Source organism: Tamandua tetradactyla, chromosome 6, assembly GCF_023851605.1.
Source record: "Tamandua tetradactyla isolate mTamTet1 chromosome 6, mTamTet1.pri, whole genome shotgun sequence".
NCBI classification, from domain to species: Eukaryota; Metazoa; Chordata; class Mammalia; order Pilosa; family Myrmecophagidae; genus Tamandua; species Tamandua tetradactyla.
In genome coordinates this window covers 24612879-24639243 of record NC_135332.1, presented here as the reverse complement: position 1 = coordinate 24639243, position 26365 = coordinate 24612879, and the positions used below count along the sequence as shown (strand labels likewise).

The window sequence follows — 26365 nt, the reverse complement described above, 5'->3', positions numbered from 1 at the left end:
CCAACAAGCCTGAGGAGATGATGCCATTAGGAACTAAGTGCAGTCCCCAGGCATAGTTTTACTATTTAGTTGGCCTTAATGGTTACCATAAGGCCATCAGTGTAACCAGGCATAGATGGGGACGTTAAAATTTTGCTCCCTTTCAGGCTTTTTTCCCAAGGAAAACACCCTTATTCATCAATCTCCTGAGCACAGAAAGAAAAACAGTATTGAGAATCAATTAGCCACTTACTTTAAGCTTTTCACACACTGCCCAGACCTAAGGGTAGACTGAACTCTTTAAAGATCACAACAGTTTCAGAGGTTCTACCATTATGGTAGGGATTAAAAGGAGATGTGGGACACCCAGAGGAATGCCTGTCAAGACCAAGAACAATTTGATCCACCACAGCTAGAGTCTGTATATTTTGGAAATGAGTCCTTAGATGCTCATTACAGATTACAGACAGCTCATAAAATCTGTTGTGTGATGGACAGAAATGATGAGGTCCTGGCTCCTGCTCACTGGAAGCTCACCACTGTAAATAAGAGAGACTAATTCAGAGTTTCTCTGTGAAATTCAAAGCCACTGATCAAGGTCAATATCAAATCCATGATACAGATAATCAATTTTCAAATGACAATGTGTAACACACACCAGAAGTTTTCAGTCTCCTTCAATAGAAAGATATATATAAAATATATATTTAAACAAAAAAAAACAAACACAGATAATGCCCTAAAAAAAGAGAAAGAAAAAAAAGGAGACATGGAAGAGGGTGTGCTGTGCTGGTCACCAGGCTAACAAATTGAGATCTAGGTATAAAGTTGCAATATAACATTAGTTTATTTCTCTGTCACTGCTCTTGGTGCAAAGGGGTGTCTAGGGCCTTGGAGAGCCCATCATGGGCGTGAAACCTTGTAACTGCCTAAATACAGTTACAAGGTGCCAGATAGTTAACAGGGAGTTAAAGAAAACTGGCCAATGGAACTGTTCCCACATTCTAGATACCTGAGGACAGAAGGCAGCAAGCTCCTCTTCACTATCACTGTGGTTGTCCATGGCCTGTTCAGAGTGTAGAGCTCGGCAGCGTACTAGGTACAAAGAGCAAAAGACCTTGATACCTGCCTTCAAGGGGAAAACCCCCCTGTTGGACTTCAAAGCATAAAACCAAGAACACAAAAGCCACTCCCAACATGGCCCTGTGCCTGCATAATGGCCTGAGGGCAGGACTGCTGAGCCTCTGTGATGAGGTAAACTGATAACACAGGAGAGAGAGGTCTTTCTTCCAATAGCCCTCCTACCAACCCCCCAAACTTGGTCAGATGTTCAACTACCAGGCTTGTCAATAACTCTTGGGATCTGCTAGGGGTAGCCCTAATGTGAAGGTGGTAGGAAAACACCACCATACAGGAGGCAAGGGGATGCCCCACCTCAGTTAAATCAGGCTTCTTTGATGGCTGATACTATTCAACTGGTTGACCAGGGAAAGCTGGGTATTGGTGACCATGTGCAGGTCTGTCTGAAGGTCAAGGCTTAATAAAACACCCAATCTGACAAGACCACAAAAGAAAGGAAAAAGTCCACATTGCTGTCTTTCATGTTTTGGAGAGCCTTCAAGCTAGTACACTTCTCTGGCCTTATTTAATCACCCTTGGAAGGTAGCTTTCTCTAATAAATAGGCTAGACCTTGGGGCTGAAAAGACCTACCATTTAGTAACTGGAAGCCTTTATTTCCTCAACTGTAAAAGGAGGATACTACCTTCCACTTCTCAAGGTTATTATAAAGGTTAAATAAGCTAGTGTATATAGAGCAGTCAGCAGCATGCTTGGCAAATGGGAAGTGCTTCATAAATAGCAACTAATGCTAAGGATGCCTTCACTGCCTGCCTTTTATTGTTTTCAGATGTGCTTAAAGTAGGAGGGTCTAGAATTTCAAATGGGAAAAACTGGTAAGCCAGCATGGGTTTTCTTGGAATAGAATATCACTTTCCCCTTCCACCTCCCACCTCCCACCCCATGAGAAGCATCCCTCCTATGTTCAAGGACCACCCAGTATGTCAAACCCTATAGGCTTCTTCTTTTCTTCCCCAAATAGCCCAAGTGAAAGTAAGCCTCTCCAGGACACTCACATTGTCTCTCTCTCTGCTTGGACATCATGTAGCCACGAACACTGAAGTCTAACCGCTGCAGAGCTGGCTTCAGCCGCACATATGCTCGATCCCACAGTCGGTGGTACATGGCAAGGGGCCACATCATGACAGTGACAACTAAGATAAGTCAGAAGAGTGGCAAAATGGAGAAAGGGCTACATGAAGCAATCTTAACTGTCCCTCTGCTGTTGTGTCCTTAGGACTTGAACTTTCACGTGGAACAGCTCTGCTTAATTCTGCTAGTCATTTTCACCAGTTTCCCCTACTACACTAGGGGTATGAGACTTCTGCAGCCACCTACAGAGCCAAGAACAGGGTTCTGCAAAGTACAGGCATTCAGGATATGCTGCTGACAGACTTGAGTGCAGAACCAGGCAGTGTAATCAACTGTCTATGGGTGTCAATGAATCACCAAATAGTAAACATGCCTCAGAGAGTACATCAAAAATCATGTGAGGTCCTGATATATCACTGCCACAACCATATCTACTCAGTTCTTCCAGCCCCAACAAAGCAGAATATATGCCAACAGGAAGTAACTAAATTTGTCATCAAGTGCTCTGGAGGCAAGAAGAAAAGAGAACCTAGTGAAGGATTTCCAGAGTTATGTTCTGCTATAACACACTGGTTCTAAAAAGTCCCTTCTTAAATAGGGAAAAATTTCCCTTTATAGCTGATAATACAGTATATGCTGGTGGACCCTCATCAACTTCTAAAACTCACATGCTAAGAAAGAAGTGGGAAGCCTATTAGAGGTGAGAAGAAAAATATTTTCATGAGACGAATCAGGTCATGAAAAAAAGAAAAATCTGGAGAAATTAAATATAAGTCCTCTCCCTAGACCCAGAGTTAGCTGTGGCTAGAAAAGTTATAGGTAGGGTACAGCTCATAAAGAGAGGTATATGCCATACTTACGCATTAAGTAGGACAGCAGGAGCCCAGGGATGTAGCGGCCCAAGACAGCCAAAAAGGTCAGTATCCCACAGCTCAGCAAGCAGAACTGGGGAGTCAAGAAACAGTATTAAGTTTCTGCCACTTGCCCTGGAGTGGGGATGGGAGGTATGGCAGAGATCTGATTGAAATCATTCTTTATGATATATGAGTCAAGCACGGACATGTCAGAATAACAGATGCAGCCACTTTTGCATCTAATGGTAATTCTGTTTGGGAGGTAAAGGAGGATGTCTGCTTCTATTCAAACTCCTTTTATGTGGCTAACCCCATTGGGCTATGCCCTTATAATGGGAATTTGGTTTGAATAGGACTTAGCCAAAAGTTATCTCTGAAAGCAAGTGCTGCTTTTTTAAGTCAAAGTAAAACAAACAAACAAACAAACTACCACATGTTCAATGTGACACAGAATACATACAAGCAAGCTTTCTTTTACGTCTTGGAGCAGGAAGATAGCCAATTTAAGTGGTAAGCACATTAAACAAGGAGTTGTCAACCTCTTGCCTTAGTCCTAGTGGCTGGTAAGAAGGCCCCTCTTTTTGTCTCTATAAATGTAACAGCCTTTTCTTTCTTGAATGAGGATTCGTAATAGCAGGGTTGTTTCAAGTTAGCGTGATCTGAACTGAGAGGCTACAGGTGAAAGTGAAAAAGGGAAGTCTTACCTTGCCTGGGTTTTGCTTTTTGAAAAGCAAAAGATTCCTTATGAAAATGGTCCCACTAACCCAGACTTCAGCTACATGGTGGCAGAGCTCAGGCACACTGAGCAACCGAGGGTGCACAAAGCCCCAGCTATGGGAGAGAGAAAGGGGAGCTGTGAAAGGAAGGTGTTGAGGGCCCCCCATCTTACTGTATAGGCAGCTAATGTTTCCGGGTTTAAATAGGGGACTGGGGAGTGGCTATTCCCAGGTGCTCTGAAGGTGAAGTATGACTTTCTTCTTGGCTTACCAGGTTGAAACTTGAATTTAGGGACCAGGAGGGTAAACTTGTTCTGACAACTCCACCCTATGAGCAAACAGCCCAATCCACATGTGTAAACCTGCCACCAGCTTCAAAGTCCTTTGTGCTTAGAAACAGCTTCTTCCTTGCATTCAGACTATTGCAATTCATTGTGATTGCAATCCAGAGATAAAAGTAAAGCACAATCTGACACCACTGCTGCTAAGGGGAGACAATGGGATGTGTCCCTCAGAGAAAAAATCAATAAAACCAAACCAAAAAGAACCACAGCAGAGAAAACTCCTTGGCTCAAACATACGGGGTGAATGAGCTGAGAAATGAAAATAGGAGAAACACAAGAGGAATCTCTGGCTTGGTGATGCCAGGAAACAATGTGTTTTCTGACCAGGAAATTTAAATAGACAGAGGTCACAGAAAACACTAAATGATCTGGTATAAAAGCAAGGAAACAAATGAAGTTAGGTGCCTCTAAGTTTCCACACTGGGGCTAAATAAAGCAGCTAATTCCCCCTGCCTTGGCATGTCATTATGTGGCACTGTAATACTACTTTTTCAGAAATTTCTCCTGTGAATATTAGAGGATACTGGCCATCACAACATATTGCTGCTTGAACTTAACGATTTGCAGAAATGATTAGTTGGAACAGAAAAGGCATAAGGTTCTAGCTTACACTGTGTGTCCAGAATACGGGATTAATAACATATAGCAAGCATATTAAAAGAGATTCGGGTGCATAGGTGGTTCAGTGGTAGATTGCTTGCCTTTCATGCGGGAGACCCAGGTTCGATTCCCAGACCATGCACACCCTCCCCCCGCAAAAAAAAGAATCAAGCAAAGCAACAACAAGGGATTTAATTAGTGTTCCATACCTCTCATTGTCTAATGCATCGGGTCTTGGCACTACAATATTAAAACAAACATTAGCATTAGTTGAGAGGGAAAACTAAACATGAAAATGTTAGGCTATTGGTCTGACAGCTCAAGTTTAAATAGGTTTGGAGAAAAGAAAACATTTACAGCCAATAAAAAGGAGACACCACATTATAATGCCAGAATTACGGAGCTGCAGACCAGGGAATGGTAGTTTATGCCTGCACATTTCTCCAAGGGGGAGTTCCAAATGGACCATTATGGCCCCTTCTAATTATTACAGCTGAAAGCTAAGCTCTACAAGAAGGAAAAATAGTGCATCCCACCTCTGGGGTAGGTCTGGGTTGCTCATATATATCAATGTATGACAAGCTTACCAAGATATGCTGTAATTTCTCCAACCCTAGAAATTTGCCTATTTTCTTTTAAAAAGAGACACACTATCTACCCTGAATGATCTGAAATCTTTTGACGCTCATCAGCCATAGACAGATTGGTGAACAACATGATTCCTTGAAGTCTCTGTGCAAAATAAGATGAGCATGTATTTAAGACTCTGTACACTCTGGTTAGAATATCCTGCCAACACTTCAAAATTAACCCGTCTAAAACCTACATCAATTTTCCTTGCCCTCACTTCTACCCAAACCAACTCCCCTGCATGACTCTGCCTACACTGCTCACTATGATGCCATTCTCCCACTCTTCTCACTTTGAAATCCTAAAGTTGGCCTTTATTCCTTATTCTTCTAACCCTAGATTTAACCATGTATCAGTCATAATGTGTCTTCTTTCTTCACAGTTCTCCAAGCCACAGAAAGATCTTTCACTACTTCTCATATAGATACTGCCATAGTCTTCTAATAAGTCTCCCACTTTCCCTTTTCTCCTTCCATATGGCCCAGCAAAATGATACCAAATTAATCTTTAGTAATATCTCAGCTCTAACCTTGTGTCTGATGCTCCTTTTATCTAACATGTCAACAGACAAGTAGAATATATGGAATAAAAATAAATAATAGGAGGAACAAATGTTAAAATAAATTTAGTTTGAAATGCTAGTGATCAGTGAAAGCGAGAGGTAAGGGGTTTGGTAGGTATAATTTTTTTTTCTGTTTTTGTTTTATTTCTTTTTCTATTGTCTTTTTATTTCTTTTTCTGAATGGATGCAAATGTTCTAAGAAATGATGAATATGCAACAAAGTGATGATATTGTGAATTACTGATTATGTTAATTTTTATTTCATTTGTTCATTTTTTTAATTAATAAATTAAAAAAATAAAAAATAATTTTAAAAATCTCAGCTCTAACTAAAAAACAAAGAAATACAAACTTCAATGACCACCTGCTGCCTATAGAATAAAGTCTAACTTTCTTAGCCTAACTTTAAGACCTTATAAAATCTCATCTCAACATACTTTCAGTTTTATTCCCTAACACTCTCTTTAATGAACTCTTCATTCAGCCAAAATGATCAATTCTCTGCTCTCAGGAGATGTTTTGAAGCTTCTAGATACCTTAGCCTAATCGAGCTATTGGCCCCTCTAGAAAAACTCACACTTTCCTCTCCACCTGTCCAAATCTCTTGCTTCTTTCAAGGTAGGACGCAAGGTACATGAGAAATACACTGAACACATACTGCACTGGAACATTCCTATTGTTCCATAACTGTGACTTGACTTTTTTAAGCATGTCTTATGACACCAAACACGATGTGTGACTTTTGAGATAAGGAACCATATCACATCTTAGGATGCTTTAAATAAGTCATTATGCTTTGCAAATGAGCAATTTTCTTTCAATCCTGAAAGGTAAATTGATACTGCCTGAGTAAAGATGTAGTATCCAATGAAGAGACTTATTAGAAAACTTGAGGACTACTTATTCTCAGGCCATAAAGGGCAAGAATATTTCAGTGGTGGATACAGATTTCCTGAGCTTAATAATAATGGGAAGGGTGGAACCCAGCTCTAAGGAATTGCACATGGAGCACAAGCCCTTCAAGTGTTTCCTAAAGCAAATAATTCAGATATCAAAAAGTATTCCCCAGCTTCACATATCTCATGATAAATCCCAACAGTAAGGATTAAAATTACAAGGAAAGCCATTTTCAGCTCAGATTACTCTAAATGCTATGAAACTTACCTTTTATTTCAGGCCAGATTTTGTTCTTCCACTGATCTATACACACAACGATCATCAAGCTGAATGCAAGTAAAAATATAAGGCGAAGGGATGTCAGGGCAAAGAACCTATAGAGAAGAAAAACAGAAGAAAGTTCATTATGCAATAAAGTTATTTGAGAAAAGAATATATGTGCACTGAAGGCTGTGTGGTAAATTTGCCAGAGTTCTAGCAAATTCTGACATTAGCTAGTTATAATCTTGGGTAAATCACTTAAATTTTCTGGACCCTGATTATTTTACCTATGGGGCAGCAATGATAACGTGCTTCTGTAAAGACAGAGGACTTAACCAAATAACCTCTTAAAGTCATTTTTACTTTAAAATCTGTGGTTCTCGGGTTTGGTTTTGCACAGTGCCTGCCCATGCAAAAAATCTGTGATTCTATGACTTTAAGAAATTTATCCTTGATAACATATTATGATGAAAGTAAACATCTTTCTGCCAAATTAGAGCCTACTGTTAAACTAATAGAGATGCATTAAAGAGCATTTAATTCAATTAGAAATCCTTTTACATATGAACGAACTGAAGCACAAAAAAGAAAATGATTTGATCAAAGTTACAAAGTAAGTTACTAATGAAGCTACATCTAAAAGCTAGTTCTTATTTGAAGGAACCAAACATAAAAAGACATTCATGAACAATCAGGAAAAATCTGAACATTAAGGAGTTATCAATATTTTTTTTAATGCGATGATGTTGTGGTGGTTATATTTTTAAAAGTCCTTATCTTTTAAGGACACCTATTAAAATATTTAAGGATGAAATGATATGACATCTGAGATATGCTACAAAGTAATACAGGTTGACAAGGGAAAGAAGGTCTTAAAATAGATGAGATAATACTGATCATGAGTTGTTAATTGCTGAAGCTGTGTTAAGGTACACAGGATTCTTTATTCATATTATTCTATTTTTGTATATATTTAAAAGTTTTAAAACTTTCATGATAAAATGTTTTAAAAAATCCCACAAAAACTAGTTTGTGATTCTTTCTGTTATACCTCCCTAAAGCCTCAATGCTCGAAGGTAGAGCCCAGCAGAGTGGTTTACAATCCAGTGTTGACCTACAAACAGATTTTACCAGTCTGGGGGTTAGTCAATACAGAACTTCAAAGTAAGCCTTTAGAACTTTTCATAGCAATATGACCAAGTAATTTTGACTCTAATTATACATTGGCTCATATTTTCTGTCTTTTAAAATTTAACTAGTAGCACATTTATACTGTATTTTACAAAAGTACTGGTTGCAACAGATTTTGAGGTAGCAGGGGGAAACGCTAGTCCATCACCACAGGTGGTTTGAGAAGCAATGTTATAAGATCTAGAAGGAAGCCACACACAGAAAGGTAATACAACAGAGCAGTAAGGCATAGTTTTTGAAATTAGACTTGCTTGAGTTTGATTCCCAGAACAACCACTTATTAGTCATATGACCTTAAATAAGTTAGCTTACCTCTTTAAGCCTATTTTCTCATCTATAATGTAATGTTAACAGTAACATCCTATAGAACTGTTTGTGGGTTTTAGAAACAATATACCTGTACTTAACCAATTATAAAATACCACATGTGATCTTGGCCTTTAAAAAGCCAAGAAGCAAAACACAGAGCACCTGTACCTAGCACACAGTTCTATTCAGTTTTGCAATGCAATAGTATTATTAGCTATTATCATAGCAATTGATCAAACAGTAAAGATGACCAAGGGTTGGTTATAAATGATTACTCTGGAATGGCCTCTTCTCTTCACAATGCAACATTTGACCTAATGACATGACATAATCACAAAACAATGCTAAGAGTATAATTCCTATTATATTAAAAAAGCACAAACATACTGCATATATATGAATACACAGAGATTGGCAGAGACATTGTCTCTAGACATTTTTTGTACCTTTTTTTCAATAAACATGAATTCTTGTTAGCTATATAATTTTTTCTTCTAATTATTTTAAAGAAAATATCTGTCAAGTTAGTAGCTGAAAGTTGTGGTTAAAAAAACTGCATGTACAGGTTCAACTTAGAGCCTCAAAAAAACAAAAATTGGCAAAGTAAGATGAGAAAGCCCTCAAACATACTAAATTGTATCAAATACACACCAAGACATTTTAGCAAAATAAAGCATTAAATTGTACTTAGTAGATATGCCTTACATTCATTTTAGTAATTACTTCATTATAGTTGAATGACTTTAATCTACTTGGATAAAGAATCATCTGAAAGGAATGCTGTCAATGTAAGGTAAAGAAAGCAAATATCCCCAGCCATTTTTTGTATGAACATGGACTATATTATTTAATGCAGACCCAAGGCCATGCTTTTTGGGGTAGGTTTACATCCAATACAGATTCTCTTCCTATACGATCATAAAACACAATACAAAGCTAAGAGCCCAATTTAAAAATTACATGCAGCAGCCTGAGTCAATACAAAGAGCTCCCAACAAGGAACAACAACAGCCAAATCTGGTGTTACAGGGGCTCAATATGTGAGCAGGCTGGCTACAAGCAATACGAACACATTGAAAATATGATAAAATCATGGTTAAACAGTCACTTCTGGCCTATTTGATGGTTTAGGTTACCAAAATAACCTATGCGAAAATTTCAAAATGACTGTGGCAGAGCTCAATATCCTATCCTCAGGCACAATGCTGGAAGCTTAGGAATGGCAGGTATCTCTATAAAAGCTATTTAAAAAATTGTTTGAAAAAAACTAAAGGTGAAATGGATACATTAAAAGAAATTCGCAAGCGTGAAATTAAAAATTAAACAGTATAACCTGATGAAGGATGCATCTAAAATGAACTATAACCTTGATTTCCCAGTGGTATAATTAAGACACTACTCTAACTTAAAAGCTCCTCAAGATATTAAGAGCACTCTAAAGTTATGATGCAGAAAAGCAATTCTAAAACTACCATGGCCAAAATGAGTACACTTATGACCTGCACGGGGGACGACCCCACTGCCAAGGCCCATACTTCCCCTTTGGCCCAACTCTCCAGTGATTCTACAACATTTCTAGTAGGAATTATTTCAAGGACTTTTTGTTATGGGGCAATACTGAATGAGGAAATGAGGATTTGTTTAGGGATATGCTTTTACTATCATTTAGGTTTTTAGAGCTATTCCTTTAACAAATTTTACGTGTTAAAAATGACAACTTCCCTACAGATTACTATGAACCTCTGAGAGGGAATGAGAGATTACAGTTCAAAGGATATGCTCTAATACGATCAGATATTCTGTGAAAGGTGATGTATAATTTTTATAATAAATTTTTTTTAACTACACAAAGAATGAGGGACAGAATGAGAAGAACTCAGAAATCCAGTCAGCAGCAACAACCCTATTCCAATTATTTCCACCTCACCATTTACGGGAAAGTGTAATTATACATGAGATTAAAGAATGAAAGCAGTTTAACAGAAATAAGCCTCTAGAGTTACCCTAGGTCACTAATCTTCTCTCCAAAGCCAGTTCTTCATCCCAACAAATAAGCAGGGAACTATAGAGTAAAATAATAAAAGAGCTATAAAAGAGCAATTTCTGTTGTTTCGCTAGTTCTTTTCCTAAATCGATGCAAATGTACTAAGAAATGATGATCATGCATCTATGTGATGATGTTAAGAATTACTGATTGCATATGTAGAATGGAATGATTTCTAAACGTTGTGTTAATTTCTTTTTTTTCTTTAATTAATAAAAAAAAATTTATTTAATAAAAAAAAAAGAGCATTATGTAGACTTCATTTGGATCCTAATCCAAATAAACTGTTTTTAAAAATCATCATTTGGGCAGCGCACCAGCGGCTCAGTGGCAGAATTCTCGCCTGCTGTGCTGGAGACCCAGGTTTGATTCCTGGAGGCTGCCCATGACAAAAAAACAAACAAACAAACAAACAGAACATCACTTGCGAGATTTACAAGAAAACTGAAAATCTGAGCACTGACCGGAATCAATGTTTTAAATTTGATTATGGTAACAATGTTTTTTTAAAAATATATTTCAGATATGCACCGAACTATCTGCAATTTGCCTCAAAATAATAAAAGGAAGAGGTGGAAAAGAGATGGGGTATAAAAAAAATTAAGTTGGCCATTAGTTAAAACGTTTAAGAGCTGGGTACATGGTGGTACAAAATATTATTCTACTTATGCAGATGTTTAATTTTTCCATATTAAAAGGTTTAAAAAAATCATCATTCATATACATATACCAAAATAACAGAGATTATTCTCATTTAAAAAACTTATTCACATATAAATAAACACCATGAAAGTACATAGTATATCTGGTTTAGAAATATTCTTCACTTAACAATACATAAACACGTTTTCCCATATCACCAAAAAAAGTATTAAAAACTTTTTAAGTGATTGCATCATACACACCTACATATATATATACCATTAGTCTTTTAAACTGTTCCTTAATTGGCATTTTTAAAGATGTTTCCAGTTTCTGATATAATAAAAAGTAAAGCTGAAATATACATCAGAGCTGTATTAGTTAGGGTCCTCTAGAGAAACAGAATCAACAAGAAATATTCGTAAATATAAAATTTATAAAAGTGTCTCACATAACCGTGGGAACATAGAATCCCAAATCTGTAGGGTAGGCTGTGAAGCTGATGATTCCGATGGAGGGTCTGGACGAACTCCACAGGAGAGACTCGCAGGTCGAAGCAGGAAGAGAGCCTGTCTCTTCTGAATCCTCCTTAAAAGGCTTGCAGTGATTAGATTAAGCATCACTCATTAAAGAAGACACTCCCCTTGGCTGATTATACATAGAATCAGCTGTGGATGTAGCCGATGTGATCATGATTGAATTCTATGAAATGCCCTCACAGCAAAAGACAGGCCAGCACTTGCCCAACCAGACAAACAGGTACCACTACCTGGCCTAGTTGACACATACACCTGACCATGACAGTCCACCCCTTTTCAATCTGGCAGCTGTACTCATCACCTTAAACCATACCTAATTTCTAAATAGAAAACAATAAAAGACACTTTTTTTCTCACCTAACAATACTCAATTCTCCTGCATTTAATCGGAAACACATTACATCTCTCCAGAATAGGGTACAAGTCCTTGGGTAATATTCATTCTTAAACTTGACATCTTACAACTTAAACAGTATAACATGAACAAAATGGCATTACAGTCCTTCTTTCTGTAACTGATCATGTGGCCAGAGTTCGTATTATCACTACCTTCTTCCACTACCCATTCCATGTTCCCTTTACCCTCAACAAGCACTTCAGCTGGCCGTGGTTCTTTGCCTGGTGGGGTGACCCAAACCTTCATTCCTGAAGTTTCAGAGTCATTGGTAGCACTGCCTGGATTGGGTTGCTGCAGTTTTCCATTGATTTTAATCACAGGGCACGGCAGTACTAAAAGACACCCTAGGGGAGCTCCTATATTCCAGGAAAACTTTTCTTTACCTCCATTGTGTAATTGCAGTCCTATTTTCCCCTGATAGTCAGGGTCAATCACCCCAGGCAGTAATCCCCTCCTTGGCTTGTTGATCCAGGGGCATGAGTAGCCCAAAGTGACCAGGTGGCAGTCTTAGATTCCAGTTCAATGGAACCATTGTTGTTTCTCCTGGTGGAAGCACTCCCCCTTTTGAGAGTAGACCAGCAGAGCTCAGGGTCGCAGGGACACAAAGCAAAATTTTTCTTAGTGGATCACTAAGGGTAATAGTGAGTGATGCCACTCCCATTTCCACCCGTTGGTTCCTGGACCCATGGATCCTGGCTATGGGAGAAACAGCACCATACAGTGGATGCTGATTCAGAGCATACACAGTTTCCTGGAGAACATTACCCCAGCCCTTCAAGGTATTGCCACTGAGTTGGCACTGTAATTGAGTTTTCAAAAGGCCATTCCACCATTCGATCAATCCAGCTGCTTCTGGATGACGGGGAGCATGGTAAGACCTGAGAATTCCATGAGCATGTGCCCATTCCCATACTTCATTTGCTGTAAAGTGTGTTCCTTGATCAGAAGCAATGCTGTGTGGAATACCATGACAATGGATAAGGCATTTTTGTAAGCCCATGGATGGTAGTTTTGGCAGAAGCATTATGTGCAGGGAAAGCAAACCCATATCCAGACTATGTGTCTATTCCAGTTAGAACAAATCACCTCCCCTTCCATGAAGGGAGTGGTCCAATGTAATCAGCCTGCCACCATGTAGCCAGCTGGTCACCTCGGGGAATGGTGCCTTATCAGGGGCTGTGTGTGGGTCTTTGCTGCTGGCAGATTGGGCACTCAGCAGTGGCTGTAGCCAGGTCAGCCTTGGTGAGTGGAAATCCATGTTGCTGAGCCCATGCATAACCTCCATTCCTACCACCATGACTACTTTGTTCATGAGCCAATTGGGCAATGACAGGAGCTGCTGGGGAAAGAGGCTGACTGGTATCCACAGAACGGGTCATCTTATCCACTTGATTACTAAAACCTTTCTCTGCTGAAGTCACCCTCTGGTGCACATTCACATGGCACACAAATATCTTCACGTTTTTAGCCCACTCAGAAAGGTCTATCCACACACCTCTTCTGCAGACCTCTTTGTCACCAATTTTCCAATTATGGTCTTTTCAAGTCCCTGACCATCCAGCCAAACCATTAGAAACAGTCCATGAGTTAGTATACAAATGCACCTCTGGCCAGTTTTCCTTTCAAGCAAAATGAACAACCAGGTGCACTGCTCAAAAGTTCTGCCCACTGGGAGGATTTCCCCTCACCACTATCCTTCAAGGACACCCCAGAAAGGGGTTGTAGTGCTGCAGCTGTCCACTTTCAGGTGGTCCCAGCATACTGTGCTGAACCATCTATAAATCAGGCCCGAATTTTCTCTTCCTCAGTCAATTCACTATAAGGAACTCCCCAGGAGGCCATAGCTCTGGTCTGGGAAAGAGAAGGTAATGTGGCAAGAGTGGAGACCATGCACATTTGGGCCACTTCCTCATGTAACTTATTGTGCCTTCAGGACCTGCTTTGGCCCTTTCTCATATATACCATTTCCATTTTATGATGGAGTGTTGCTGCGCATGCCCAACTTTATGGCTTGGTGGATCAGACAACACCCAGCTCATGATAGGCAACTCAAGTCTCATGGTAACTTGGTGGCCCAAGGTTAAGTGTCTGATTTCTACTAAGGCCCAGTAGCAGGCCAAAAGCTATTTCTCAAGAGGAGAGTAGTTATCTGCAGCAGATGGTAAGACTTTGCTCCAAAATTCTAAGGGTCTACGCCGTGATTCTCCTACAGGGGCCTGCCAAAGGCTCCAAACAGCATCCCTATTTGCCACTGACACTTCCAGCACCATTGGATCTGCTGGATCATATGTTCCAAGTGGCAGTGCAACTTGTACAGCAGTCTGGACCTGTCGCACAGCCCCTCTTGTTCAGGTCCCCACTCAAAATTAGCAGCTCTTCTGGTCACTCAATAAATGGGCCAGAGTAGCACACCCTAATGAGGAATATGTTGTCTCCAAAATCCAAACAGACCAACCAGGCATTGTGCCTCTTTTTTGGTCATCCCCATTGTGTTTAAGGATTCCAGCTCAGTGACAGCAGTTTCCACAGTAATATCTGACCTACAGAGAAGTGCAAAACTACAGTGCTCCTCAGGGATGATGGTGCCAGCCTCACAATTTATTTCTCACTATTCTCATAAAAGGTGCATCCTCTGGACATTCCTGGGGTGTAACAGCAGGCTTTGCATGATAAATCCACTCTAACGTTCCAATCTCTCTAAGCCTCTGGATCCCCTCATCTACATTATACCAGGGCAGTTCTGGCATTTCAACCTCAGGTAATGTCGGCCACCTTTTGATCCATGTTTCAGCCAATCATCCAAACAAACTGTTAATGCCTTTTCTAACCCCTCGAGCTTAAACATTAAATGCAGAATCTCTACTTAGTGGGCCCATATCAATAAATTCAGTCTGATCCAGTCTTATATTCCTCCCACCATTATCCCATACCCTTAAAATCCATCGCCACACATATTCCCTGATTACTGTCTATATAAATTGGAGAACTCACACAATTCTTTTGGTGTATAACATACCTCCTCATGTGTGATACTTTGTACTTCACCTTTAGGGGCCTGTTGGGACTTTAGTCTACTTATAGGTCTGGAAGAAAGGAGGGGTGGTGGGAATGGGTCATGAAAAGAATTAGAAGTATCTTCCAAGTCATTTGCTTCAGGGCATTCATTTGCAGTTTCATCTGGTGAAACAGGATTAATCACTCTAGGGCTAATCCCTTCAGGTGGAGGTTGGGTGGCCAACTCCTCAAAGACTGGAGGTGGGGTGGCTATGTCCTCGGGGCAGATTATTAAAGGGTTATCTAGAGAAGACTCAGCATGACTTAGGGTTTTAACCTCTCCACCAACACCATTATCAATCCATATGTCGCCATCCCATTTTTCAGGGTCCCACTCCTTTCCAAGCAATGCCCTCACTTTAATGGCAGACACCATGTAAGACTGAGATTTCAGTTTATGTCGTAAAGTCACTACTCTAACAATAAGATTCTGGGTCTGATTTTCAGAGATCTCAAGTCTACAGCTATAGGTAATAAGATATTCCTTCAGGACACTCACAGAAATGTCTACATCTGTCAGATGGCACTTAAGCTTCTCATTTAAAGCCTTAAGTCCATCCCCTTCACTCATTAATGTACACAGTGTATCTAACAACAACCAGCCAACATCTCTATACTTAACTCTTTCCACAAAACTCCGTAAAGGTGTCAAAAACATCATCCCCCAGAGCCTGGCTTCATACAAGTGAAGCATTAGAAGAATCCAATGGTGATATTTTGACTATCTCTTTTGCCAACTCACTGCATGGACAGGGAATGCCATTCTGATTATGGGAATCAGAGTCCTTAGTGCCTTTCAGTCCAGTCAGTTTAGAGAACTATTCATAAAAACCCATTTTTAAGATTCTGTTTCTTGGGCGGGCCACGGTAGCTCAGCAGGTAGGAATGCTTGCCTGTGATGCCAGAGGACCGGGGTTCGATTCCCGGTGCCTGCCCATGTTAAAAAAATTAAAAAATTCTGTTTCTTAAGAACCACTTCTGGTACCAGGTTGGATTAGTTAGGGTTCTCTAGAGAAACAGAATCAACAGGAAATATTCATAAATATAAAATTTACAAAAGTGTCTCACATAACCGTGGGAACATAGAATCTCAAATCTGTAGGGTAGGCTGTGAAGCTGATGATTCCGATGGAGGGTCTGGACAAACTCCATAGGAGAGACTCGCAGGTTGAAGCAGGAAGAGAGCCTATCTCTTCTGAATCCTCCTTAAAAGGCTTGCAGTGATTAGATTAAACATCACTCATTAAAGAAGATACTCCCCTTGGCTGATTATACATAGAATCAGCTGTGGATGTAGCCGATGTGATCATGATTGAATTCTATGAAATGCCCTCATAGCAAGACAGGCCAGCACTTTCCCAACCAGACAAACAGGTATCACCACCTGGCCAAGTTGACACATAAACCTGACCATGACAAGAGCATAAATCTTTGTCCTTCCAATATTAACTACATTAAGTGGGAAGACTGAATCAAAAGGTATGAACTTTTATAGTGATATAATTTACATACCACACCCTTTAAAACTAATTTAGTTGTTTTTGGTATGTTCACAGAATTGTGCAACCATTACCACTATCTAATTTTAGACATTTTCATCAACCCAAAAAGAAACCTGTACTAATTTGCAATACTCTCCACTTCTCCTAGCCACTGAAAGGGTATTAATTTTTAAGTATTTTAATACACGCATCTAAATTGCTTTCCACAAAGGCATGTTCTTATCAGCAGTATAAAAAATTGCCAATTTTTAAAATATATTCCCCAGAATTAAATATTATCATTTTTTGAAACTTAAGCAGAAATTAATTTATTGCCATTTACACACGAATTACTAATGAGAGTGACATTTTATACGTCCATTTGATTATATGTATTTTCTTCTTTTGTAAACTGTCAGTCCCATTTATTGGGAGCTAAAACTCAATTTAATTATCCAGTCTAAATAAAATCTCTTGGAATATCAACCTGACGATCAGAAAGATCATGAAAAAACTTCAGAACCAACTAGAGACTTCTTGAGGTTAACTATGTCATGGATCCTATTAGCACTGGTTAAGTTAGAGTTTGCCATAAAACATAAAGTAATGACCAAATGCCTATTTCCAATCAAAGATACTATTTCTAGATTCCTTTGTTAGTACATAGTAAGCTTATTTCAATGGCACTTCAGAACAAAGCATTCCATCCTATAGGGACAGAAAGCCCATTACTGTACAGCACTGGCAGATGTCTCATTAGTAAGCCACTTACTGTTAAGTTAGAAGGAAAAAATTAACCTAACCTACATCATGTAGTGATAATTGTTGCTTGCACAAAACCATAAATGAAATCCATTGGTTGCTAATGTCTCTCATATGCTAATGGTGAGAAAACACCCTGACTTTACAATTAGGACAGATAAAACCTAGGGCAAGAGAGTCAAAGTCAACCAAAGCATACTTGGAAGTCTTCCCTTCAAAGACTCACCAGAAATATTTGCTTAACAGACTTCATGTGAAATTTAATGTGTACCCTAAAAAAAAACCCTACTTAAATCAGTCTTCCCATTTTCTAGTCCTCTTTATTGTTTTACTCAAATTCTAACCTTTTAAATCAGAATTGCTGTATACCTTTAGTCAAGTCTCTGGTTATTTTTTGGTTTGTTTTTGTGTATGTGTTTTTGTTTGCTGACTCTTTTTTTGGAGGGGGGATAAACATCTTTTTATTTTTTCACATATGATAACAACAGATTCCATAACAGCCCCCAGAAAGGGGGCTTATGGGTTGATCTAAATCAATACCCCCTAGTCAAAGACTTTCTAAAACTACAGACTATTAAAAACTGGACAGGAATGCAGTAGTCATGTTGCCCAACTTGATCCATGTGCTCTTCTTGGAAGGGGGAGGTTGGAGTTCACACACATTTCCAGGGCTCCTTTACCCTTCCCTGTCCTCTATAGTATGAGTCAAATCAAAAAGTTAATCGAACCTGTTCTTTTCTGACCCTGTCAGGATTTACCCTTGCCGACTCAGATATTCTTCCTCTCAAATCACTCATTTACAGAAAGGAATGAGGCTAATGAAAATACAAGCTATTGGAAGGAAGAGCCTGATATTTCTGATATTATTCTTGAAATAATAACAGGCCAGTGACCAGAAGCAACCTAGGCTGGAAGATTTCTGCTATAGTCACCAAGATTTCTCTGGAATCTAAAAAAATAAATAAATAAAGAGGGAAGCCTTGAAATACCATAGCAGCAAAGTATCTTCATCTTGTATTTTTTTTTTTTAAAGATGTAAGAAGACACATGTACAGGTTCATAAAAACCATGACTGAGAACAGTGAACACTGAAAGTTGAGAGCTATCTACCTGAATTCTAACAATGTTTTGTACTCCTATCTAGACTTCTAACACCTCAAAGTGTATAAAATACCTCAGTTAATGAGGCACCCTTATTCAAAATAATGAAAAAGAAAATATTTGAGATTTGATTTTTCTCTTACCTGAGCTAATGATCTTTCTTCCTTTCCTAAACTTCTAAGACTAAGGATTCAACAGTTACTCTTCAACATTCCTAAGTGAAATGTCAACACTTATATTCATTCAACATGACACTAGCGGAACGTGAAGTCTAACTTTCATTTTGAACCTCCAACTACCTTGCAAGGAAGCTCATTTCCCAAAACAAATAATTCTGTGAACTCCAATTAATTCCTAGTATACCATTCTAGTTTCTGGGGCCTTCACACCATCCCAGTCTCCTGTACTCTTCACAGATAAGAGCTCTATCTATAAATGGCCTCCTTTCCATGGCATACCCAACTGATCTTTTCAGTCTGAAGAGTCACACCCTCACTTTGCTGTATTTTGCTCCACCTACTTAGAATATGATGTGAATGTAACAAGAGTAACTGTGCTCTGGAAACACAGCAGGCAAACTACAAGGAAATGCCAGAGATAAAGAACAAGTACAACAATGCTTAAAGAGACCCAGAGCACAAAAGGGGGTTCTACATGAGATTCTACACATAGCATATTGGTAAACTTAAAAACTGCTGGGGGCCAGTAAATTAAAACTGTAAAATTTAAAGAAATGTCCCAGTCAGAACAGCAACTCTTGTGCAGACCTCATCCCCACATTCTGTCTGCTTCATAAACCTAAGTTTAATGGGCACTTGAAGAATCCCCTCCTCAAAAAGAAACGTGCCACCAGCTTATCTGCATTAATAAATCCTTGCTTTAAAATTCATTTAAGTTCTGATAAAGTTTTTGTACAGCAGCCACTCATATTTTTATACAAACTGATCTGATGAGGACTAACTTGCTTACTTCCTAAGGGTACCAGACCTAGACCAAATGAAATGAAGTTTTGACTAGATGAGCTTGGGTTAGGGGTTGAGATGGGAGAGAGTGGGAGGAAAACAAGAAAGGTCGTTTGGGAAAATGCTCCTGAATGAATGCTATGGTGAGGGGTTTCTGACAGCAACAGCAGGGAACTAGGTACATGGGGATCAAGGAAGAAGCAAACCAAACAATAAGAGAAGGATGCGGTAGGAGAAGATCATTATCAAATTTGCTAAGAACTCTGGAAACAAATGCCAGAGACTGCTCTCTGACACATTTAACCTGGGTCTTCAAGCTGGGAGACGATTCATTCAATAGCTGAACGCTGCGTGTCCCTGTCTATGAACTTGGAATTATCTGTTCTGCTCCAGCTGAAAATATTCTCCCAGACAAGGGATAACAAATGTTTTGGTTTTAAAAGCAAGACTTTTGAGAGGAAAGTTATTTTTAAGGGAAAACACACACACACAAACGTTGTTTTGTTTAAGGATAATCCAGAATAGTCTTATTCACATGTAGAAGCTCCTGCAATCCATTTAAATTTGACCAATAATATTTTCTTAGTTATGAATACAAACTATTCTTGAAAGAACCTATTTAATCCTAAACTCATTTTAGGTGATAACAAGTGACAACGGCAGTTACATTTTCACGGAGCATGCATGACACATACAGAGAGTCTTGAAGCATTTTTATAGTGCCACTTTTCCAGCTCAGGGAAACTCATACACACTATCAGACAACCTCAATTTCCTTGCCTACGATCCGTGGCCAAAGATGCATAGGGAAGAGTTGCAGTTTTAAGCGGCTTTGAAACGGGTGAAATCTTACAATCATTATTTCATAACTGTTTTTTAAAAGCTTGTAATTTTTTTTACAAGTTGCAGCTTTGGAGGCTCTTATTGACGCTCTGACTTCACAAATTCCCCTGAGAGAAGGCAAATCTAATGCTAATTCAGATCGCTCAAACTTGCTTTTTATCCCACCTATGGATACTCCTCTACTCCAACAATAATTACCAAAACCTTTGAAGACAGTCTTAAAACCGCACTTGAGCAAACAAAAGACGTGATGGCCTTAAGGGGACACAGCTTTTCCTAGCTAAAAAGAGGAGCTGTCGACCACCGTGAACGGCTCAAGATGTCATCAAAAGTCCTGCCAAATGTCCGGGACAACGCGGCGGGAGCAGGTGGGAAAAAAAAGAGAGAAGATAGCTGGAAGGCCCAGGGGAGAACTGGGGTGCCGAAACCGGAGGCGGTAAAAGATGAAAGAAGGTGAGGCAAAATTAGGTACAGGAAAAAGAAAACGGGAGACGAGAGGGAGAGCTCTAAAGAAACCTGGCGAATAAGCGATTCGGAGAGTTTCCAATTTTCTCACCAAAAAGCTGCGTTCAGCCCCAGGCACCACAGGGCACTCCGGGCTGGTCGTTCCCACACCAGGGCTGCCTGTACCCGGCTCAGCAAAGGCTCGTAAGGCCCCAGCACTTCCACCAGCGCCTGCTGCGCCGCTTCAACCTGCTGGTCCCGCTCCCGAGAGCCTGACATAGTGCGACGGCCCCTGAAATTCGGCCCCGAAGCTGGGCCTGGGGCAGCGGCCACCCCCTCAACCTCCGCCATCTGCCCCAGGCAGCCACAACATCCGGGGCCACACGGCCCGACAGTCACAATAACATCAACTGCGCAGTCGCGCTATTCGGCGGGAGAAGCCGCTTCCCTCCACAGCGCTTGCGCAAAGCCTCAAGTACGCGACCATCCAGAGGAAAGGAAGGACGCTGCGTCAAGCGACGCCCTCAATGCCAAAGTTCTCAGAGCCCGATTCAGAGCCGCGCACGCGTAGTCTGCATTGCTGAAGCCGTAGGAATAAGGAAGAGCTAGCTGCAGAACTCAGTTCTCATTGGAGCGCAGAAAGTTCATGGGGCGGGAACGGGGAGGTTGGGCGGGGGAATGGTTATTTGGCGCCTGCGTCTTGGAGCCAGCGGGCTGGCGAGTGGAGGTGTCGCTGGCGATAGCGGCTACAACGCCGGTACTTGAGGAACGATGCCGAGGGAAATCATCACCCTGCAATTGGGCCAATGCGGCAATCAGAGTGAGCGAACCTTCGGCCCCTCCACCAGCCGGGTTCTTAGATTTTAGGATCTCACTATGGGATCCTAGACTCAGTCCCCCCTTCCCAAAATCGTCGTTCTCCAAAATGCGGGGCGTCCCTGACCTGGTGTCCAGTTGCCCAACCCCGAGGGGCCCTCCTTGTTCAGTTGCTCTTATACAGCACCCACAGCCCATATCTCAGACACGGGCGAATCCTGAGACTTGACTTAATATCCTTGACTCAGACGCCCAGTCCTCCAGCTCTTAACTGGAACCTGCCTAGACCCACAGGCTCTTTCCGACACCCCATGCCCCTCTCCCCAGTTGGGTTCGAGTTCTGGAAACAGCTGTGCGCGGAGCATGGTATCAGCCCCGAGGGCATCGTGGAGGAGTTCGCCACCGAAGGCACTGACCGCAAGGACGTCTTTTTCTACCAGGTGCCCCCAGCGACTTGGCCAGGGCCGCCGTGGTTCAGGGGTCCTGAAGGGAAGGGCACTGGCCTAGGATCTGGAAACCGGCTGGCAGAAGGGCCAGGGCTTGAGGAGGGAGGGCAGGCAGGAGCCAGGGTTGGGCGGTGGGAGCACTGGGCAGGCCCCAGCTGACTGAGTCCCGGCCTGGACTCCCCTGGTCAGGCAGATGATGAGCACTACATCCCGCGGGCCGTGCTGCTGGACCTGGAGCCCCGGGTGATCCACTCCATCCTCAACTCCCCCTACGCCAAGCTCTACAACCCAGAGAACATCTACCTGTCGGAGCATGGTGGAGGAGCAGGCAACAACTGGGCCAGTGGATTCTCCCAGGTCATTTACTATTCCTTGGCAGGGCCCACAACTCTCTCCTTGTGTGGTGACAGCCCTGTGACTTCCCAGAACTAGATCTGGGATGTATGTGTGCTGGAGGGTGATAGATATGGCTGAGGGAAGTTCAGTTCTTTTTAAGTTAATTATGTAATCTTAAAAGCCTACTCTAGCTAGTGCTCTGTGCCAGGCATCTAAGAGCTGTGCTTATATTAACTTATTTAAACTTCCAGCAGCACTATGAGGTAGATACTACAGGTCCACAGTCTCTTGTCTGCCTTTCCAGAGTCCTAAAAATCTGAAACCAAAAGTAAATCTCATAACTCATTTAGCAGCAAACCTAAAGCTCAGTGGAGATGAAGTTATTTATGCATTCTATTCAACATATCATGAATACTCAGACCTTTCATTGCAGAAATATTAATGTATTTGATTAAATGCCTGAGACCCCCACTATAGGTATATATCATATGTATCATATCTCCTTCCTAAAATTTGACATATTCTACATTCTGAAACATAACTGGACCCAAGGATTTTGAATAAAGGGCTAGTGCCCTTTATTATCACTTTTCATTTACAAATGAGGAAACTGAGGCATAGAGAGTTTAAGTAACCTGCCCAGAGTCACTCAGATAAATAAAAAAAGAGCTAATATGTGAAGCCAGGCAGTCTCAATATGAAATGCCTGCTTGTAACCACTGGACTGTACTACCTCTAAATATAAATGAAAAATGGACCAGTGGCTCTCTAGAAAAGAACTTTGGGTGCTGTAAAGAAAATCGGGGGTGGTTATTCTGAGGTCAGAGTCCTTGTCCTTTCATTCTGTCCCGCTCTGACTCCATGGCTCTACAGGGAGAGAAGATCCATGAAGACATTTTTGACATCATAGACAGGGAGGCAGATGGCAGTGACAGTCTAGAGGTGAGTGGTCCATGAAAGTTGGTGGGAACCAAGGTGGGGAAGGCTCAGCAACATCCTTAAAGAGCCACCTATTAGGCACAAGACCCTTTGCCCCAGGCAGAAACCACTGAGCCTTGCTGGAGATAGGACAGTCTCCTAAACTTGTGTGTGTGGCGGGGGCAGGGTGGGGGGGGAGGGAAGTGGAGGGATAAGAGTCTAAGAAATTGGTGAATGGGCCGTGTTTGAAATCCTGCCTCTAGAGATCTGGGCACTGACTCCCCCTTCCCCATGCAGGGCTTTGTGCTGTGTCATTCCATCGCTGGGGGGACAGGCTCTGGCCTGGGTTCCTACCTCTTAGAACGGCTGAATGACAGGTGAGTGTGTATTTGGGAGACTGGGAGGAGATGGTGTCCAACTTGGCCTTCTAAGTGACTGAGAAACCCTTCAGATACTTGGGTAGTGAGAAAAGTAAAGCCACAGCGACTGAACCTTATCACACTCTCAGTGATTAGAACCAAAGCCTAGAATCTGGACCCGAGATGAAAGTCCAGAGCCTATGGCCAGGTTTGGATTTAGGACCCTCTGTCCTAAGATGTCTCTCTATCCTTACCCCTTTGGGGTTACAGATGTATAAAACTCAAATCTTCCTTTGTTACTCCTCCTATTACCCCACCCAATTTCCCCAGACAGTTTTAGCTGCTTTCAGATAGACAAGTTCCTAGGAACATAGGGAACCTTATGTTCCCCAAGCCTCCGATCTGTTGCCCTGACCCTGTTCATCACCTTTAGGTACCCCAAGAAGCTGGTGCAGACGTACTCGGTGTTTCCCAACCAGGACGAGATGAGCGACGTGGTGGTGCAGCCCTACAACTCGCTGCTCACGCTCAAGAGGCTGACCCAGAACGCAGACTGTGTGGTGAGCACAGAACTCTTACCTTTCCCCTCTTCCAAACCCTTGTCTAGTTCATCATCTTCGTGCAAAAATAAAAGTCCATTTTGAACCCTTCTATGGCCCAGGCTTGTGCAGGTCCCTTGTGGATATATTTTTCTGGCCATAAGGTTCAGGGTAAATTAAACTTCAGAGCCCCTGGATGAGCCTATGGTTGTCAGAGGATGTGGAGACCTTGAACAGCTGTGCAAATGGGACAGGTTCAGGCCTTGGTGTGGGATTAGGGGTCAGCCTCAGCTGGCCTTAGGTACACCTGCAGAGAATGTCCATCACCCAGGTTAGGGTAATTGGCAACCTGTCCCCACAAATCTCCCACCCTCTTCTTTCCCCACAGGTGGTGCTGGACAACACGGCTCTGAACCGGATCGCCACTGACCGCCTGCACATCCAGAACCCGTCCTTCTCCCAGATCAACCAGCTGGTGTGGCCCCACCCTGGACCTCCCTGCACCGGCGCCCTCCCTGCTGGTGGGCTGTCTGGGGAAGGGAGGCCCCACCCAGGCTGAGGCTCCTGACTTGCCACCCCTGTCCCCAGGTGTCCACCATCATGTCGGCCAGCACCACCACCCTGCGCTACCCCGGCTACATGAACAACGACCTCATTGGCCTCATTGCCTCGCTCATCCCCACACCGCGGCTCCACTTCCTCATGACCGGCTACACCCCCCTCACCACAGACCAGTCGGTAAGAACAGCCCTCGGTGCCCCAGGCTGGGCTGGCCCTGGGCCCAGCAGGCCCTGGCCTGGGTGCTCCCTGCTGTTCTTTGCAGCCCCTGGAGGCTCTGGGCTTAGGGACTGGTACAGAGCACATGACTCTCTTGCTCACTTGCTCTCCATCTTCCTTCTTCCCTCGGCTCCCTGCGGGGCTGGGCTGTGCCGGGTCTGCTGATGGCCTGCATGACAGCATGTGCTTGCTGAGACCAGGAGAGCTAAGACTCCTGATCTATACTGAGCATCTCCTGATCCAGATGCTTAATATAAACCTATCTCCCCTGAGTCAGACGGGGCATGTGTTGACTGCACTTCTATCTCTATGTCTCTGGGCTGCGTCCTGGGTGCTGGCCTGGTCCCTGTTACCCACTCTCCCTTCAGGTGGCCAGCGTGAGGAAGACCACGGTCCTGGATGTCATGAGGCGGCTGCTGCAGCCCAAGAACGTGATGGTGTCCACGGGCCGGGATCGCCAGACCAACCACTGCTACATCGCCATCCTCAACATCATCCAGGGAGAGGTGGACCCTACCCAGGTCGGTGGAACCCCTTCATCCTACCCCCTAACCCCGCAGGGGTAGAGCAGGGGCTGTACCCCCACCTCTCCTGTGCCCACCCCAGGTCCACAAGAGCCTGCAGAGGATCCGGGAACGGAAGTTGGCCAACTTCATCCCCTGGGGCCCAGCCAGCATCCAGGTGGCCCTGTCGCGGAAGTCTCCCTACCTGCCCTCAGCCCACCGGGTCAGTGGGCTCATGATGGCCAACCACACCAGCATCTCCTCAGTGAGTGTCAGTTCATATCTTTTTTACCTGTAATCAGTTTCCTGATTGTGCCACACCTGTCTGCATCCCTGCCATCCTTGCCTCTGGGTTTTTTGCTTGGGGAAGGGAAAGGCACAGAGGGATAGCCCAGACTTGGTTCTGTAGGCCATATTGTTCCTTGAAGTCTTTTACTACCCTTGCTTTCTGTACACCCCAACAAGCTGTTCGAGAGAACCTGCCGCCAATATGACAAACTGCGAAAGCGGGAGGCCTTCCTGGAGCAGTTCCGCAAGGAGGACATCTTCAAGGAGAACTTTGATGAGCTGGACACATCCAGGGAGATTGTTCAGCAGCTCATCGATGAGTACCATGCAGCCACACGGCCTGACTACATCTCCTGGGGCACCCAGGAGCAGTGAGTCCCCGGGACAGGGACCCTCATCTGCCTTATGGTTGGCCCAGGTCCTGCGGACTGACTGCATCCTCAGAGCCCAGGTCAGGGACCTCACATGTCTCTTTCTCATTCACACAATTCCTGTTGGCCGGGGGACATTTTTACTTCTCCTCTTATGACACTATCTTTAATAAAGCACTGGATACAAACCA

General features: G+C 42.4%; 2 protein-coding genes across 2 annotated transcripts in view; one reads left to right on the top strand and one right to left on the bottom strand.

Annotated features, from left to right (window-relative positions):
- The window catches only part of RETREG3 (reticulophagy regulator family member 3), a 24423-nt gene extending 3150 nt beyond the window's left edge, over positions 1-21273 (bottom strand). The window contains exons 1-7 of the mRNA XM_077164329.1: positions 20934-21273; positions 7059-7165; positions 4912-4942; positions 3747-3873; positions 3049-3133; positions 2113-2250; positions 992-1074 (exon numbers count right to left, since the gene is read on the bottom strand). Of these exons, the coding sequence (XP_077020444.1) occupies positions 992-1074; positions 2113-2250; positions 3049-3133; positions 3747-3873; positions 4912-4942; positions 7059-7165; positions 20934-21172 (810 nt within the window). The 5' untranslated portion in view covers positions 21173-21273. The remainder of the gene's footprint in view (positions 1-991; positions 1075-2112; positions 2251-3048; positions 3134-3746; positions 3874-4911; positions 4943-7058; positions 7166-20933) is intronic.
- Positions 21181-26365, top strand: LOC143687387 (tubulin gamma-1 chain). Its single transcript, XM_077164330.1, has 11 exons — positions 21181-21641; positions 21965-22077; positions 22273-22440; positions 23293-23361; positions 23635-23714; positions 24130-24256; positions 24624-24710; positions 24824-24973; positions 25381-25533; positions 25619-25780; positions 25981-26365. Exons 1-11 carry the CDS (start codon positions 21593-21595, stop codon positions 26176-26178), a joined length of 1356 nt encoding a protein of 451 aa, XP_077020445.1. The 5' UTR covers positions 21181-21592; the 3' UTR covers positions 26179-26365.